This window comes from Ciconia boyciana, chromosome 1 (genome assembly GCF_034638445.1).
Source record: "Ciconia boyciana chromosome 1, ASM3463844v1, whole genome shotgun sequence".
Classification (NCBI taxonomy): Eukaryota; Metazoa; Chordata; class Aves; order Ciconiiformes; family Ciconiidae; genus Ciconia; species Ciconia boyciana.
Window position 1 is genome coordinate 217,373,602 of NC_132934.1, and position 17,973 is coordinate 217,391,574.

At 39.9% G+C, this 17,973-nt stretch overlaps 1 protein-coding gene across 1 annotated transcript in view; it reads right to left on the reverse strand.

The window, feature by feature from the left end:
- Positions 1-382: 382 nt before the first annotated feature.
- UVRAG (UV radiation resistance associated) overlaps positions 383-17,973 on the reverse strand; it is a 97,445-nt gene continuing 79,854 nt past the window's right edge. Inside the window, exons 14-15 of the mRNA XM_072850926.1 lie at positions 15,584-15,675; positions 383-4,041 (exon numbers count right to left, since the gene is read on the reverse strand). Of these exons, the coding sequence (XP_072707027.1) occupies positions 3,339-4,041; positions 15,584-15,675 (795 nt within the window). The 3' untranslated portion in view covers positions 383-3,338. The remainder of the gene's footprint in view (positions 4,042-15,583; positions 15,676-17,973) is intronic.

Here is a 17,973-nt window from a genome sequence, read left to right on the forward strand (position 1 = left end):
AGCAATGCCTCCCTGATGAGGGAACACGGCGTTTCCACTATCCATAAAAGTTTTGCAAATCCAGCTGTCTCCCAGCCCCACCGTACGCTGTTTTTCCAGCTGCGTGCCATCTTTTTGGAAGGAGCGCTGAAAAACAACTGCAGTACCATCTCGTGTGAACTAGGATTTGGAGCCAACAAGGCAGTCAGGTCTTCTAGCAAGCCCTCTTGCCCAAATATTCACATTTTGGTCAATACGGGCTTGAAGAACAATAAGCCAAAGAGTTTGAGGGAGGGAGGGAACGGGGGAGGACAGTGTGGTTCAAATCAGGCTTGTAAAGAAAACAAACACAAAGGAGCCATTAAGAGAAGACACACAAGTTGAGAGATACTAATCAGTTTTATTTTATAAATACAGATGAGCTTTCCCGCAATTACCAACATAGTTTTAATGTGTCATTTACTATGGGATATTCTGGTTTTGCTTATTTTAAATACCTGGTCAAGCAAGGATAAGCCAATGCTGTTGTGCTTGCTATAAAAATATAGTGGGATATGATCCTCCAAAACTAATATTCTCAAAAATCTTAGGAATTCCTAGTGAGGGGAAGATTGCAATGAAATGTTTTCTCCACTTGAAGACATTTGCAGACATTTAACAGTGTCACAGCTGTGCAGGAACTGAAAGGCTCTTGACAGTTTAAAGCACACTGTGATATATCATCTCACCTTCAAAACTATGATTTGTTTCTCTCCCACTACGCTATTTTCAAAGTAATTTACGGGGGGGGGGGAATAATCACAAAAAAGCAAGCCATGAGGTGGCTGCAGTCTGTACAATCCCCCATCCTCACAGCAATGAGAAGTTTGCCAATGCTTTAATTAGCCCTACGATGCTGTCCCCCTTCACACCACCTTCTACGTAGAAAGCGATGAAAGTGGAAGAGAAACTTGGGGGCAATTTAAGGCCTACTAAAGATACACCCATAGAAAGCCCGTCAAAGAAGCTTTGTGCGACAAATGCAGAAATCAACCATCGTGTTTGACACATTAACAATTACAGGGCTCAAACAGGAACAGCAACACAACATCAGGGAGGAAAACTAGACTTCATTTGGTCGGGTGCAACCTGAGAAAATGTTCACCTAATAAAAAAAACCAAACCCCAAAGTCCCACTGATGCTCTATGAACCTAATTTCACACATCGCTTAATTGCACTGAGACGCTCCATGTTTGCCTACGAAACATAGCAACTTCACAACTACTCTTTGGGTTGCTTTGAAAAGTCACCACCACACACAAGCTAATGCCTTTCCCTTAGAGGAAAACGAGCATGCCTACAAACAGGAGGTCTGTGCTGCTTTGGGCGTGCCGGCTCCCATCCTGGAGGGTGCACGACTGACTCAGTGTTACCAAATTTCACCTAAAATTATACTGCTATCAGAAGATGGCAAGATATAGTCACAGGACAGAGTATCTTATGCCCACTTCATTAATGAAGCGCTGTGATTTCAGGTGTTCATTTCTGGCGCTCAGGATGCCAAAGCACAGTGAGAATTTCCTACCTATCTCTTCTCAAAGATGACGACAGTGCTTTAAGCTCCTGCAGTGTTTCCTTTAGGGAAGCTTTTCATGAGGTTGGAACAGAGGAGCGTATTTGGGGGTGAAGATACTCATGAATGTGTCCAACTTCATGCCCAAGTTTGCACCTGGAATCACGTTCAATGCCTTACTGAGTTCTCTGCTTCTGAGTGCTTCCATCTAGCACACTGTACTGGGACAGACCAAAGATAATGAATCGCTGTAGAAAGGTTCGATCCAACAACTCAATTGCAGACACAACCGTTAAAAGCTAACAGAAGAAAATGTGAATATAATTTTAATACAATCACTAAGGTGTTACCTGGAAAAATGCATATTCTAGAACAGTGCTATTATGTATATTGGTTCTCACATACACGCCTTGTTTTGACAATAGATAGCTGAGATTATACATATCCACATTTTAAAAAGTTAATTTAGGCTAGCCTTACGGTGAAGTTAGGAAAAAGACTAGGTCATTGGTTCAAAAGAAAGCATAGACCAGGGAGGAAAAAAAAGCCAGGCATGATGAAGTGTTTTTTATTCTGCTATATATTTTTATATTTGAGAGCTCACAACTGAGCCCAAATTCTTGGGTACACAATATAGAAAGCAAGAGCAATGAAATCCAAACTGAAACAAATACCAGGAATCACAAAGCAGGCTGCAAATTGCTTTCCCATTAGTGCAGCTGAACACATGTGCCAGTGGTAACCTACCCAACAGCAAACCGCACCTCCAGCAAACCGCTGGAAGTTTCTTCCTTTAAAGTACAGATGGTTAAAAGGATATTAATTTAGATGAATGATGTTAGGTGCCTCCTTTCTACAGAGGGTGGAGCAATTCCACAAATTCGCCTAATTCCAAAGTGCTGACTGCATTTTCAGTCCGGGTTTTTATGAAGATGTCTGTGAAGTGCCTCACAGCACGCTGTCCCCGTTAGACACCTCAGAGGGTGGTAGCTGAACCCCACTTAGGTAGTGCATTTGTTAGGTCTCTGCTGATGAGGTCTGTGCCCAACTGAAGCAGGGAATGGTCAGGCTGAGATTTTTAAGAGAAACCTTAGAGAGGATTTAGTCCTCAAAGCTTCTGCTGGTAGGAACAGTGAGTATGGAGGAAAGGAGGGGGGAAAAAAAATGTCATTTCTGATAAATCAGGTGCAAGGAAACTGTAGATATCACACAGGTGCTCATTCTCTGGCAAGTTTACACCACCAACTGAAGAACCATCAGTGCAAACTAGAACTTCAAAGGCTACAGAGCACAGCCAAGAGAAAGCTGTCCAATTATAACAAATTCATGGTATTTCTGTAACACTGACTACATTGCTCAAGAAAACACAGGATTACATGGGAAAAGGTAAAGAGGTCTTACCATAAATGTATTTTTAAATTAACTTCTCTTTTTCTTCTGAAAAGATTAAAATAAATTTAACTCTAAATAATAATTAAGAAATTAACAAATATTTGTAGAAGGGCCCGATCAGCACTAGAAGTTGTTTCCAGGAAAGCCTTTATAAATGGATTCCAATGCCTAAAAAAAATATCCAACAGATTATAAATACCAGACATAGGAGGACTGGAAGCAGAATCAAAATTTACCTGGGCTGTGAATATACCATGATCCTGTGTTATCGTGCTCAAGTCCATTTGTCTAACACCATAGGAATAGCTTTAGCTTTTTTTTTTATATAATTAATATAAAGAATAAGTGCAATTTTATCTCTATTCCAGATCACTGATTTCACCTCAATGTCTGCTATCAAATCCCTGTCCAAGCTCACTTGTCCGAACTTTTACGCGGTCTGCGGAAGCTGGACATGTTTTCATTCAGTGCATAGATCCTTCGAGAGAACTCCTCAAACTCCCCTAGGACTTGTTCGTCACACTCCACTGCCACAGCGTGCTCCACCGGGATGGAGTTAAAGTCTTCTAGCTGATCTCCCGTGCTGAACCCTGTTGCTTCCATCCCCATGATCTCCTCTGCTTGCTCCACAGTGCAGCAAAGGACAGGGCTGAGCGAGGGACGAAACTCACAGGGCTGCTCGTTGCTTGCAGTGCCAGAGCACTCACCAGGCAGAAACACCCCATTTATTGCACTAGTATGTCCTAGGAAAGACTCCTGCCGGTCTTGGGTATTATTTAGGCTCCCGTTTTCTCCATTTAAACTGCTGCACAAGTCCTCGCCTTTCTTGGCATTTCTTTTCGAGGAGTCCATAGAGGTATCCAAGGAGGAAGATATCGATCCAGGTTTTTTATCTAACTCTCCTACATGGGCTGTGATGGTAACAGGCTGTGTTAAAGCAGAGTTGTAACTAGGAGGAGGAGTTTTGTACTGTAGTCTTTCGTTTCCTGTGCTGGCTCTTTTTCTGAGTCCTTTATCTGGAGAAGGAAGCCCACTGGAAAAGCCAATATCCAATCTGCCGAAGCTAGAGCTCTGTCTCTTTGGAACGGGAATTGCATTGGATGTATGGTGTCGATCACTATAAAAGAAGGAAAGGATAAATCACAGCTGTCAGGCACGCTCACAAGCAATACAGATGTTTAACCAAAGGCTGAAGCAATTATTTTATCACAACTCCGGGCTCCATTTGGCCAACTACTTGTATCCTAAAGTGCTAAAACCCCAAATGTGTTTAATGCTGTATGAACTACAGAAGACACCCCAGAGGACAGCTTTACTGAAAACCAGTAAGATCGTGTAGGAACATTTACAAAGCTCCATGGTTTGAAGAGTCAATCACCCAAGAAACCACCACATTATGTTAATTCGTACTGTTAACGCCATTTTATAGGACCAAGCTGTACTTTACGAATTATTACTGTTGACCATGTATTTATATATTTATGGCCTGTACTGGGCCATCATAAACTCTTCAAAAGTGAGTAGTAATGGCTGAATCCTCTAAGAGCGACTTCTTCCAACAGTGGACTTTCCTGACAGCTGCACAAAGGAGAAAAAACACACTAACTTTGCTATTTGCAGAGGACTATTTTTGCCAGATCTTCTGCTTTTCTGTGCCAATCGTTCCAAAACTTTTTGGACAAACGTCAACCTCGGTTTCTTGAGGAACATGAAGTAATCAAGCTTAATTTACAAGTTTGATTTTATTATTTAATACAGTTCCACAGACCACTTACACTGTCTCAGGGCCTATAATTTGGAACATCCGCTTTACGTCATCTGGGGTGTGTTATGTGAATTTTCCTTCATCGGTTTAATCCTTATCCAAATATAATCACCATCCTATATGCAAATAGTATGTTGTACATTAACTTATGCAACCGATTCATTTTTCTTCCAAATTAAAAAAAATATATATACAGCTATTAGTGATCTGCTGAATATATAACTCCAAGATTCAACTGCTGTCAGTATGAGTCTCCTTCATTAACTCAATTTAAAAGAAACTCCTTCTACTCAAAGCTTGATACATTTTGGGATCTGTCTTGCAGGAGAAAAATCTTGGAATAGCAGTTATGAGCAGTCCCTAGTGTGGATCCTTTTCCACATTAGTTTTGTTTTTTTGCTCCCCTTTGTAAAGAGGATAAGCTAGATTGCAAAAAGTCCCTCTGAAAAATAAGTATCCCCGTGGGAGGGCAGTGTGGATGACTACTGCTCTTTAATTTCCCCTCCCATATAACCTCCTCCCAGGCTGCCCCTTAATACGTGCGTAGGGCTTCCTTCTCTTCCATAAAAACCTCAAATTACCTTAAGGAAAAACTGCTTTTGAGAATTTACAGTTGTGGACAGTGAAGTAGAGATAAGCGCCACACATGCAGCCAGCAGCAAAAACATCAACTTTCTTCTTCGATTTCAACTGCTGTTTCAGACCTTTATAAAATGCAAACTCTGCACAGAATTTGCAGCTTTGTTTGCAAAGGTTTGGAGCATTCTTAACAGAGGTGACAAAACAGAAATCAGTATGTGCCACAGATGCTAGTAAGTGCTGTATAAGTGGTCTTGGAGACTAGCACTCAAGTCCCTGACTAACCAGAGACTTTAAAATACTTTAACCAACCCCTACATAATCAACCATTTATTTTTAGAATTATGTAATACTACAAACACAAGAATCTGAGGCAGGACACTTGTGAGCTTTACTTAGGCAATGTGCACTGCAGGCACATATTGGGGATGGTTTGTTTTCCCCTCGCCTTCCCCCAGCTTAGTGCTTTCAGCCTTGATTCAGAAAATACATGAATACTTGGTATTATCTATTTGATTAGACTGTGTTTATCTTAAATCTTGGATAAGAAACTTTTTCGTATTACCTCTAGGTTTGCTGAATCTTCCTTAAGAAAAAGCACAGGAAATAAAATAGTCCTATGTTTTCAGCTTTAACAGCAAAATGCAGCAAAACAAGGTACTTTGCTCTGCATCGAGTTATTAGAAACTTTACAATTAAATGGTAAGTTTTAGGAATTTACCCAAATTCCAAGATGTGCATATATTCACAAAGCCAGATTACATTCAAGACACTCCTCTGGGTCCAAGGGTGCATCATCCTATGTTTATGTGAACTAATTCCTCAAGGACAAGTGATAACCGATTACTGCAGATCACTGTTCAAATCATAAGACACTGGGCAATTAAGTCGATGGTGCTTTTCAGTGCCAGATATCTAAGGTTTTGCTGCCTTTCCCATTCCAGATACAGAGATGTTGCAGAGCTGAATTATCTCCCTTCTACTTGGATGAGATAGCATGTAACATGGTGATTTGCATGTCTTACCAAAGAGATGTTGGCAAGATGCATGTCCCAAGGCCAAGCAGTGGCTGTGTACTGTGGAACTGGGCAGGAAAGGCCTCCCTCCTCCCCTCTTCCTTACAAAACTGAGCCCAAAGCACAGGCTAGGACCAGTCTTGCTGCTAAGAGGAGCCTAAACCTGCCATGAGTCTTGAGGAGCCTCAAGGCAGGAGAGCGATGAGCTTTGTGCTACAGGAGTTTGGATATGTGCTCTGTGCTGATCCATCACGTTGTGGCTCTAAATGCAGGAGGCTCAAAAGAAAGGGACAGGCAAAAAGAGAAATGGGTTCTGTGCTCAGTCTAGTATTTTAGGTTGGAAAAAAAACCAACCCTATTGCTGAAGTTTGCTTTGTTTTGTTTGTACTGTATTGTCAATTCAAGATCCAAAGGGCAACACACTTACTTTTTGCAGCTCTCGAATGAGCTGTATAAAATGTGTTCCTAAGTCTGGACCTATTTGACAAATCTGTTGTCTAATACCACTTAAAATAGTGAGCATGTATGCAATTCAAAAAGAAGATGGGGTGTATGAGAACATTCTCATACAAGCTCCTTTTCAAACTTGAAGGCCACTTATTGCCATCCCTTTCCAAAAGAAATGGGCTATTCCCAGAACTGATTCCAGTACTACAACCTCTGCAACAATAAAGATAAATATCATTCTTCTTGGTTTCTATCAAGATATCAGGGATGAGTCAAACAGGAATGTATTCCTGCTGAACTGGCACCCAGAAGGGCTCCAGATTCCAGAGAAGCAGCCCCACACATCTGAAATAGAAAGCAAGACTAGGAACAGATAGAATAATGCAAGATGTACAGGCAAAAAAGGGTAACTTTTTTTCTCCCATGCGCAACAGATGGCAGATGCATAGATGCATCATGTTAGCTGTTCTGTAGAGTATCCTTTGCAGAGGGAAGAGTTTGACGCCAAAGCATCAGATCTGCATCACCCAGTATAGCAGTGAGGGCTTCCTATCTCCTGATCTAGGCACAATGACAAGAAGGGTTTATAGGAAATTCTGACATTTCTCTGGATTTTATTCAACCATCCACAGCCCTGGAACGGGCATTTAAGAGATTAAAATCTATCCCAGGAAAAATTTCAAGCTGTACCTGGATTTAAGTACAGATGAGCGTTTCTCAAAACAATCACAAGAATATCTACTCTTTACACAGCATTTTAGTGTGCCTCTTGCCTGAAATAAGCAGTCAGAAGAGGGTCCAGGCAAGTTACAAACACAGTGGCCTGAACACCAGCCTATCGACATGTTTGGAGTGGGTCCTCCTGTTGAATATATCACCTTGCAGCACAAAGATGCAAGATCTCACAAGAGTAGAAGCCATCTCTGATGAGGACGACATGTAGGGAAAGAAGAGCAGAAAGCAATCCCAGGTTTAATCCTAGCTCCTGAAGCTGCAGAGGCACACTGTTGTGCAAAACGCAAGTAATTCTTGGAGAGATCAAACCCAAGGCAAAGCCTGTTCACCATCTGAATGAGTAATACCTGCTACTCTTATTTGTTACACTGGACTGTACTTTAAGCTTGCTCAAATTCATTTTTCTTAGACTCTTTAAAGGGCGAAGACAAGTATGGCATGAAACTGTCTAACTGGTAAACCCCAAATTACCTTCAGCAAGTGCTGTTCAGTCCAATTTAGGCACAACAGCAACTTTTCTATGAAGCAGAAGAAAGAAGCAGCAGCAGAAGAAATGTAAGTGCCTGAGTAAACTAACATGAAAACTGTGGTGTCTAATTAGCTCAAGAGAAGCAGCTTTACAAACTGTTCCGGTGGGCACGTAAATTTAAGTTCCTCCTAAAAAGAAACATGCCTAAATTCCTTTGTAAATCTAGGCCTTACAGGCAAATGGGTGAGAAATTAATTAGTTTGTAGGACCAGGAGAGTTTTTAAAGAGCTTGTTATGACAAGCCTATTCAAGCTAACACGTTATGTATGCCTGAACAATACCTCTTTAGTCCAGCAGCCAAAAAAAATCTTCCCTTCCTTAGTAAGTTGAACTGGCAGAATGATCTATACTAAGTGATCTAACAGCCTGAACATAGCAGCAATACAAAGCTAATCTCCCTCGTCTACAAAATAACTTCCCAGTTAATAGAGTACATAAGGGCTGCCCCATAGGGCAGTAAAGCAGGAATGATCTTCATTTATCATGCAAGCGTTCAAACTAATGAATTAGAACAAAAAGCACTTGCAGCCAGGTTCCTTAAACTATATGCAATGAAATGGACCTTGCTTAAAACTGCAAAACCAGGTTTTAAGCTGCTGGAGACATATGTGGGCAGATTTCTGAAACCACCCATTGCTGCCAATAAATATGAATAGGATGGGTTTAGCTTCAGTCACGAATAAATACAGGGATAACAGCCCAAATCTGAGAAAGCAGGAATGAAGTGAATAGAATGGCTTAACTGCTTATCAAATATTATCTAAGGCATTTAGATAAAAGTAAATACGCATGAAGGACTTTGGAGATCAGCCATCTAAGAGTTCATTGCCTAGGCTCCTTCCACAGTCACTGGAGAAAGAAAACTAGCACGGGAGAGAAGGGTGGCTAATACCCTATTGAGAGCCATTTATGATCAGTGGGACAGTCACCCTCTCAGGATGCCTCCTCTTGATCACAGGGGCAACCTAGGCAACTAGTTTAGGCTGAGTGACAAGTCTCTAGAAGGCAAACATGAGAAGATGAATAGCTCTCTGTATACTTTTAAGTAGAACAATGGTCATAGTCTCGCAGGCAAGTAAAATAAAAACAAAATGCCTCTAGGTACAGTGGGTTAAGCAGTTAAGTCAAGGGGTCTTTTCCTGTTCCATCACCTCCCTCCAGGTGAGAATGAGAAGTCAAATTGAGGTTTTGGTTCAAAAGTAATGTTTACAGAGGGGCACAGAGCTCAGAAATACTAGGTTGCTATTAATCTTCATGAAAAAAAGCAGCTGACGAAGGGTCTCTATTCCATTTGCATTGTCCTTGAGGAAAAGGCTGTACTGTTACCAGAATTCATAGCACTGCATTAAGGCAAAGTCCTGAGAAAGAGATGCTTTATCAGCTTCACAGCTCGTGGAATTAATAAAATATATTTAAAAAAAGCAAGTCACATTAGAAAACTATCATCCAATTGCCCAGAAACTTTAGAGACTAAGGTATCGTCACCAGTGAAAAGAGTTTGGCTTGCAGGAGCATAGCCCTTTACTCTAAGGTACAACCTTGACCTGAATTACTAGGGTTGAACTGGTTCAGCTTCCAGCCACAATTACTTGGTCAATCTTCTGAGACAGCAAACAGATGTGGACACCTGTCCAAAAAGAATGGCCTGTGACTAGTGGAGTCTAAAAACTGATTTGATGAACTGTCATCAGGCTTTAATGACTTTTAGTCATCAAGCTGAATCAGACTAGAACTGGTTACGTATAGGCGTACGCTGAATTGCTATAAGGAAGCAGGATTTCTAAATTAAAAAAAAAAAAAGAAGAGAAACCTCAGATTTATTGGACATTATAGATAAGAGAATTACATCATCACCAATCTCAATGTTTCAATTGCAGCCAAATCTCAAAAGCCAATTCATAATTGTCTAGCTTCAGCTGTAAGTGTTACTGCCAGCAAAACTACAAAGTAGCTGTTTTCGCCCCAAAATATTAGTTTTCACTCGTCAATAATTAGTCCATTTGGGCATTCTTACAGACCTAAGGCTCAAGACACAGAATCCATGCTGTAAACAGGCAAGATAAAGTGATTGAAGTAGGACACAAACATTTCTGAAGTTATTTTCTTAGTGAACAGATTCTGGTTGTAATCCGTTTGCAGTTTTCATAAAAAGAAAAAGTTTCTTCAGTCAGATTCACTTGTGATTATTTAATCTGTCTGCAAGGGGCTCAGAGAAACTGTAAAGCAGTATGAGAGACAGAATACAATTCACAGGCTCAAATATGTATCTTTTCCTCCCCGCAAAATGTTTCCTCTGAGGAACATTACTGGATCACAGCTGGTCAAAATACTAAATCTTGATTGTCTGGCCAAAAGCCAAAATCCACAGCTACAGCTCTTTGGTATGAGAATACTTTTAAAAAAATAACTTAAACACCATTTGATCTTTTTTGTTGCAAACTATGACCTCATGGCAGTAAGAACGCTAAATGAAGGTGTTTAAGTTGGTTTATAGCCATCTGAAATGTTTGAAGCTCCAAGAGCAGCTCCGAGCCAATATCATGTCAACTGTGCTAAAAAGCAATAATAGTTTCTCACCTTCTTAGAGATTACTGGTTAAATAACGCACAATAGTGACAGGGCTGCAAAGGGAGGCTGCCAATATGAAGTTAAGGTGAAACTGCATCTTTTGGCAGCTAAGAAATTCTGACACACGCTTTAAAAAAAAAAATCTTCATAAATTAAGCTACCAGAGTTTTCTTAACTCAAACATGAAGTTTTAGCCTCCTCTTGAATCTAGCAGTGTATGAATCAAGACATACCCTCGAAACACAAATTTAAGCCTTGGCACGCAAGTATTTTCGGGTAAAGCTTTCAAATGCAGGCTCAAAAGGACATCTCCCTGACTACAGACAAGACTTTCTAAAGGAATATCTCTTATTTGCCAGCATTAGATAAGCCTATTGTCTAATCTATTCACTAGGAAAAAATCTCCTTCTCACTGGACTGCTCAAGTTTGCAGTGTGCTCTTTACTTGCCATTAATAATCACAAATACTATCCCTCCAAAGTTACACAGACTAAATTAAGCTGAAGAATAGGAGAGAAAATGAAAGAGTCTCTTGATTTAATGCAACCATGATCTAAAGAGCCTGACTTGTGAAAGATAAATCTGAACATGTAAAAAGGAATAAAACAATGTTCAAAACGTACAGACTACCCGTAAGTAAAGACTTGCTAATCTTAAGTGAGCTGCTTTTCTGGAAGCCAGTGAGACTCCAGGACTAAAGAGTTGGAAACAGAGAGAATTTTTCCCAAAAGGAAGCAGAAAAGATTTGGGGGACCACAACTGGGATAGTCTAAATCAACAACAACTTTGGCTCATCATCTTTCACCTTAAGAGTCAACAAGCAGATCTGATATCAGAAAAATAAGCTTTTGCAGTTCTGTAGCCTCCATAACAGTGTGTGCAGGAACCAACAGATCTGTCTTGATTTCATCTACATACAGTACAAATAATATTTTGCAGCAGGGGTAAGGGGGAAGAAAAGTAAACACCGCAGGATACAGGTGCCAGGAGAGATATGAAGAGGGAAGCAGAGCTTGTAGACCTGCAAGCTTGCTGCAATCAATCATGAGTGTTGGGATGTGAAAACGTGTATTAATCATTTAAGTGTCATGCCTGAGAAACCAAAACAACACAAATCTCACCAGGCAGAGGGATCCAGCAGCAACGCAATTAAGCCTTGATGCAAAGGTAGTAGACTCCACAGACCTTCAACATGGCCAAGGGCTGCCCCAGATCTCCAGGCAAAACAGAGTTCATGAAAGCCCAAAGCTGAGACTTCAAAAGACAACTGCCAAAATTGCTCTGGCAGAAATATGAAATAGGTGGGCTCCTGTAAAAAAGCTGTGGGGTCTTTTTGTTTGTTTGTTTTTAATCTGAAGGGGTAAAGAAACTACTTTGTACTCAAATCTAAACTGATGCTTAGCAGAGAAAGAGGTTAAGCCTGAAATAACTATGTATTTCAGTTACCCTGAATACCTAGGAAATTCAATTTCATTACGGACTGCAGAGAAATACAGATGTCCCTAAATAAAAGCAAAAATGAGGACAATTCATGGGCTAGGAGTTAAAACCAGTCCTGTTCAAAGAGAAACTAAGTACAGTGTAAGTGTTGTTTTTTACCAGTGTGATTATGATTTGACAGGACTTCAGCAAAACCCAGCTACAGTGCTAAGAAAGAAAACTGAAGACCAGCAACAACAAAACCAAACAAACCAGGCAGCGCAAGTCAATCTGTAGATCAAAAAAACCCATCACTGCCTCGTACGTTCCTACTCTCATTCTGCAAATGAAGGATAACCTGGAAATACTTTACTGACTATGGTCTGTGGCAGAGGGTATCAGATGACTCACCTACAGTATCCTGAAAACAAAAAATTCCTTCAAATCTTCATTTTAACAGCTGGTGGCTTTTATGCTTGTTTAAATATGTGTAATCAGATATTATCCACCAGACAGTGGGCATCTGTACTCTGCTATGTATGTGCTCAACTGCAATGCCCAATTATGAGAGTCTAGCCAGTTTTCCCCTTGAGCTAGACTCCCTGTAAAGCCTCATTTCCATTTATATTATTAGGAAGTACTAAGAAGCATTGTTTAGAATCATTAGCCTTAAAAAAAAAAAGTTAAAAATGAACAACTATTCATACAAGTTTTGGAGGTGAGAAGGAAATGAGGCATAGACATTCATGGCGGGGAAGGAGGGAATGTGATACTCCCGGAGAACTATGCTTAATATTCCTATATGTTTTGAAATATTATCCAGCCAAAAAATGTGTTTTGTCTTGCTAATGACTGTGTATCACCTATAGGAAAAAAAAGCTGGTTGTATGATGGCAAAACCTCTAAGGCATAACTAAAGCTTCCATTATCAGTTCTTCAAAGCCAGCGCACACCAGAAGAGAAGAACGGATTCCTACGCTTTGAAAACGATTCCCATTTAATATGTCCCAGAGTCATCCACCTCTGCTTACTCAAGACTGAAGGAGACATCCATGACCTGTACCCCTCTCACTCCACTGATGAGTGCACGCAAGTGCTACAGAAGTCACGGTTTAGGTATTTTGGCCCTTCATTTTTAGATTTGCTTAGGGGACCACACGTCATCTTAGGATTTTTACATCGCAGTGATGGATACCCCATGAAAACTCACAGTAATGTTTTCCCAATGAAGAAAGCTTTTCTTTATGCATCTTACTAGTGGATAAGAAGAAAAGCAGGGAGAATCTTTTCAGCTGTGCCTGAAATTACCGACAGAAAAAAACTGCACAAGGGGCTGAGCTTTTCTCAGGGCCTGCTTACTTCCACTGTTTTGTTGGCAGAGTTGAATTTCTATCAGGCAATGCTTTTTACAGTATTGCTCAAAGATGATACTTCTTCTACTCCTGTATTTGTCTTCCTTTGCCAAGACTCTCCTCTCAAAATAAGTGATTTGGACACTAGCTTAGAGTTCACATGGATCAGAATTTCTGTGCAAGGAATGAAAGATAACAAAGGCAAAGAGTGACACAGAAATAAGGGCTGGAAATAGCTGTGGCAGGACGACATCCCAGAGGATTTTCATCACTGTTACTCACTGCAGTACAACTTTTGACCGAAGGTCTGATATATTAGGCTGTGCTACTCTGAGGCACTAATCCTGTTTGAAGCCTGCTCTTATAATTTTCAAATGGAGCAATAACAAAAAGCTTCATTTTATTTTTGCATAAAAGGATGTGTGATCACACACTGTCTTTAGAACTGATGTGTGGTTCTTCCCATGTTCTACATATTGCAGGGGGCGTGCAGGGGGGTGGGGAAGAGACTTTTATTGCTTAGCAACGTTTTAGGACCCTACTAAAATACAGCAATAAGTACCCCGTTGGAACAGTAAAATCAGAGCAGAGTTTGCCCACTGTTATTCAACCTAAGACTATCACATAATGCTTTTTCTGCATTAATTTCAGAAAAGTATTTCCATCACCAGAAAAATTCACCTTATGCTATGCTGCCTCTATACCTGTCATGCAGAACACGACAAGAGATTAGCCTGCCTTACACTAATAGAGGCTTTGCTACTTCTTCTGGTTTAACATGAAAGGAATTCAGATATAATATGAATAGCACTAGAAAGCTTTAACTCCACTGTTAAAGAAGCTTTAACTCCACTGTTTAGTGTCATTTCACATCAGATTTAAAACTTCCTCAAGCTTGGTTTTGACTCTCCCCTAAAAGCCATATACTAGTCCAAAAATATTAAGGGTTTAGCTATTAGTGTTTTGTAGTTCATTATCTTATTAGGAAGAACTAGTTTCCTTTAGGAAGACTGGAAGCACTCTTTCACCTCAATTTAGCATAATATGTGCCAAAAGAAATTATTTCGCAGATCAACTGAAGCAGCGCGGGAGTCCATATCCATCACCAGAGCATTACCAGAGCATCTGGCAGCAAAACCCAGTGGGGTTAGCTCATACTGGATGGTATTTTCAATACCTTGGAGCATTCAGGGCATCTGCACAGGGCCAGGTATGACACAGGGACCGCACAAGACCTATGCAACTTTGGGGCAGTGAATAATTAACCTAGGGATCCTAAAACGGCACAATGCTATGTTTGGGTGGGATTCAGGCACCCAAAGAATGGAGATGAGAATGCAGTACAAAATAACTGTCTAAAGTAAGAGGCTGCATGAGCACAAGCAATTCAAAGAGCATAAATTAAAAAATGAGAATACAAAGCACCTAACACCTGCAGAAATACACTTGCTAGTGAATCGCCTTCCACATTTCTAAAGTTTATCTCAGTGGGTTTAAGGAGAATTGGTCAAGCTTCGTGCTCAAACAACTTCTGCAAGATAAGCCTGCACTAACTTTAGTCTTGTAACACAGAAATCAGTCTGTTGCTTTGATTTTCTATACAGACAGCGAAGAGTGAGTCTGGATCCTCCAGAGTGCATCAGAGCGGAAGCATCAAGGATTTCCATGGAAGGTTACTATAACCTTCAGTTATTCAATTACTGTAGCTTCCCATTTAGCAACAACACTCAACATGCAATAGCTATTTTCATTAGCAGCAGTTATACTCAAATTGTGCTGATTATAATTCACAGGTTCCCATGCAGCTCACCTGAATTACACATTTAAAGCAAACGGGAAGCCAGGTACTGACCAGGCTAAGATCTGTTCTGCTAAGGTTGTTACACCTCTGTACCCTCCTGGACTATCATAATACAGAAGGTGCCTCTGCTACCAACGCTTAGATACAGTCTTAAGAGAATGATTCATTCACCTCCCTTTAGTGAAGAACATGGCTTTTCAAACAGTCTTCCCCCACCCCCCCCACTCCTGCAAGAAGTGTTGTGGGCCCATCACATGGATGATATTAAAACAGCAGAAGAAAATAGTAGAATATTGTGGACATCTTACATGGCCTGTATTTCGGGGAAGTCACAATCTTCACTGAGCATGCTTAACTCTTATGAAGAGGAGCTGCTTGTTTGTGACAAATTTTTACAGCTAAATTTTTTGTAGCATCCACTTCTTTTTAATTACAAAAAAATACTTACCATCTAACCATTAGCCCAAGCTCCATGAAGTTTTTCAGGTTAGGAAGAGTTTGCCTTAGATCTGGAGTACTCAGCCCATGTTGATATCTAAGCTACAAGAACAGAAAAAACTAAAATTAGCACAGCTTTCCAAACCCCAGATTCCAATGAATATAACATTATGGTCAGTTAATGTACTAGGTTTTCAAAGAAAGCGTAGGATAATCAAGCAGTTTCAAGAGATCTATTCTCCTTAAGGAAATGTTCCATTTAATACTCATAACCTCATATTAGCAAAACCCACCCAAGAACAGGGATAAAATAATCAGTCAATCTGACTGTTAAACATCATTACACTTTTTCCGTTTCCAATCTGTAATGGGAGAGCAGTTGCACAGCTTAATAAAAATACAGCCATTAAGTGAAAAGACCTAATTTCAACACAATGTTCTATAATCACCGATTCGAAACATTTATTTGTGTGCAAGTGTCATCTGTCATCCTGGGCGTATCAATGTATGCTGGAATCAGTAGTGGAATTACTACAGTAATATCAACTAGTAAAAATACATACTGTCACACAACTGATCTAAATCTGTGTTCCTTATACAGTTTACATCAACATTTAAACTGCTGCTATTATTCTCATAATTAAACCCAGCATTCAAATACAATGCCATGTAGCTAAGAGAAAGGCTTCAAACATTGACTGACTTTAACCCATGTATGTTTGCACCCACATAGGAGTTAATAAGTGACAAGATTCAATACGCTGACTCCATGCAAACCGCAACTTGCTTTTATCCTCAGATTATCAAATGAAGTACAGTGACAGTTATGTCACTGCTGGTAATTATAAACTACTTATTTAAGTTGTCCCCAAACTAAAAATACCTCTGAAGAAAAAGGCACATGGAAGGGAAAAAGTCTTTCAAGTTTCAATCTTGAAACTTCAGGGAAACTTTACAAGGAAATTTATCCCTTGTGTGGTTAAAATATATAAAAAAAAATCCCTAAATTCCGATATCTTTAAGACTGTCGGAATGAAGCAGTATAAACGTGATATGCAGTTCTCAGCGGATGTTAACACCCTCTAGAAGTCACAGCTGGCCTCCAATACACACGTACAGTAACTGCACAAATTTGATACCAATAGAACCACTTGCTGAAACGTGGGACAATCCCACTCAAAGTTAAATTCATTTTTTAGAATTACACACCTGTTTCCATAATTCATGAAAGCAAGGTGTAGGCAAGCATCCTCTAAGTTAGAAAGATTTCTGACTTCTCCCAAACAATGGGCCAATCAGTTTTCACAGAAAAAGACTCCTGAAATTGGGAATGATTTCTATGCTTGTCTGAGTTTTAGAAAGAAAAATCGCTTTGGAAGAAAATCATCCTCAGTACTGCATTGTACAACAGGAGGCCATTTATTACACAGTTTATTATTTCCATATGGACACAGTCAAGTCATATGGTGGGCTTGGATTCATATTTTCTGCTACAATGACAGAACCTGGATTAAGACAACCATACAATATAAATTACTAAACGATCACCACATTCTCCTGATGGGATTACAGTGGATTTGGTTAACCAAAGAACTAGCCTGGGGCAAAAGAAATTTAAAAAAAAAAAAGAGGAAAAAAATAAAAAACATTACATTTGTTCCTTCTACTACAAGCAAATTTTCATAGAATATCCCTTTTTATAGTCATCCTTAAATTCTAAGGTTTCAGAGCATGAAAAGAATTGGATTAAGGGATTGCTCTATTTCCAACAGCAAAGATCAGAGGAATGCATGTGAGACACTCTTGTATGAAAATATGAGCAAAACCACTGTTTCGGCTAAAACACATTTTCATATTGCAAATAGTAGAGATGCAAAGTAAGTAAAGTTAGGACGTAAGTTTTGTGAAACCTCTAGAAAAAAATATGATTTAACTTTATAAACTGCATTCTATTTTGGCTTTGTAATAGCTTAAAAACAAAGCACTATTGCCTTATGTGTCTGTATCAATACAAGCTGACAACAATGTACTTACAAAACAAACCTACAAGTAAACCCAAAAGCTGTTGAAAAACTCATCTGCCTTCTAGTGACAGGGGAAAAAAAAAAATACCAGTCGAAGCATCAGAGCCATGAGTTACTTGCCAGGTTTTAGCCTGGTTCCAAAATTAGCTCCTCATTAATGCAACAAGGTTAACTCCTACTTCACAGTGGTCTGCAGTAGTCTGACATACCGCAAAAGAGAAATCTCTCTACATCTACTGAATGAGAGAATGCACTCCACGTACAGCACACAGCAAACGGGAGCATGGAGGGAGAAAAAGTGAGATTTCTCTTTCACTTAAGAGAGCAGAACTCTTCTTCCTTCTGCTCTTACCCTCTGACAATGCTGCATCATTAG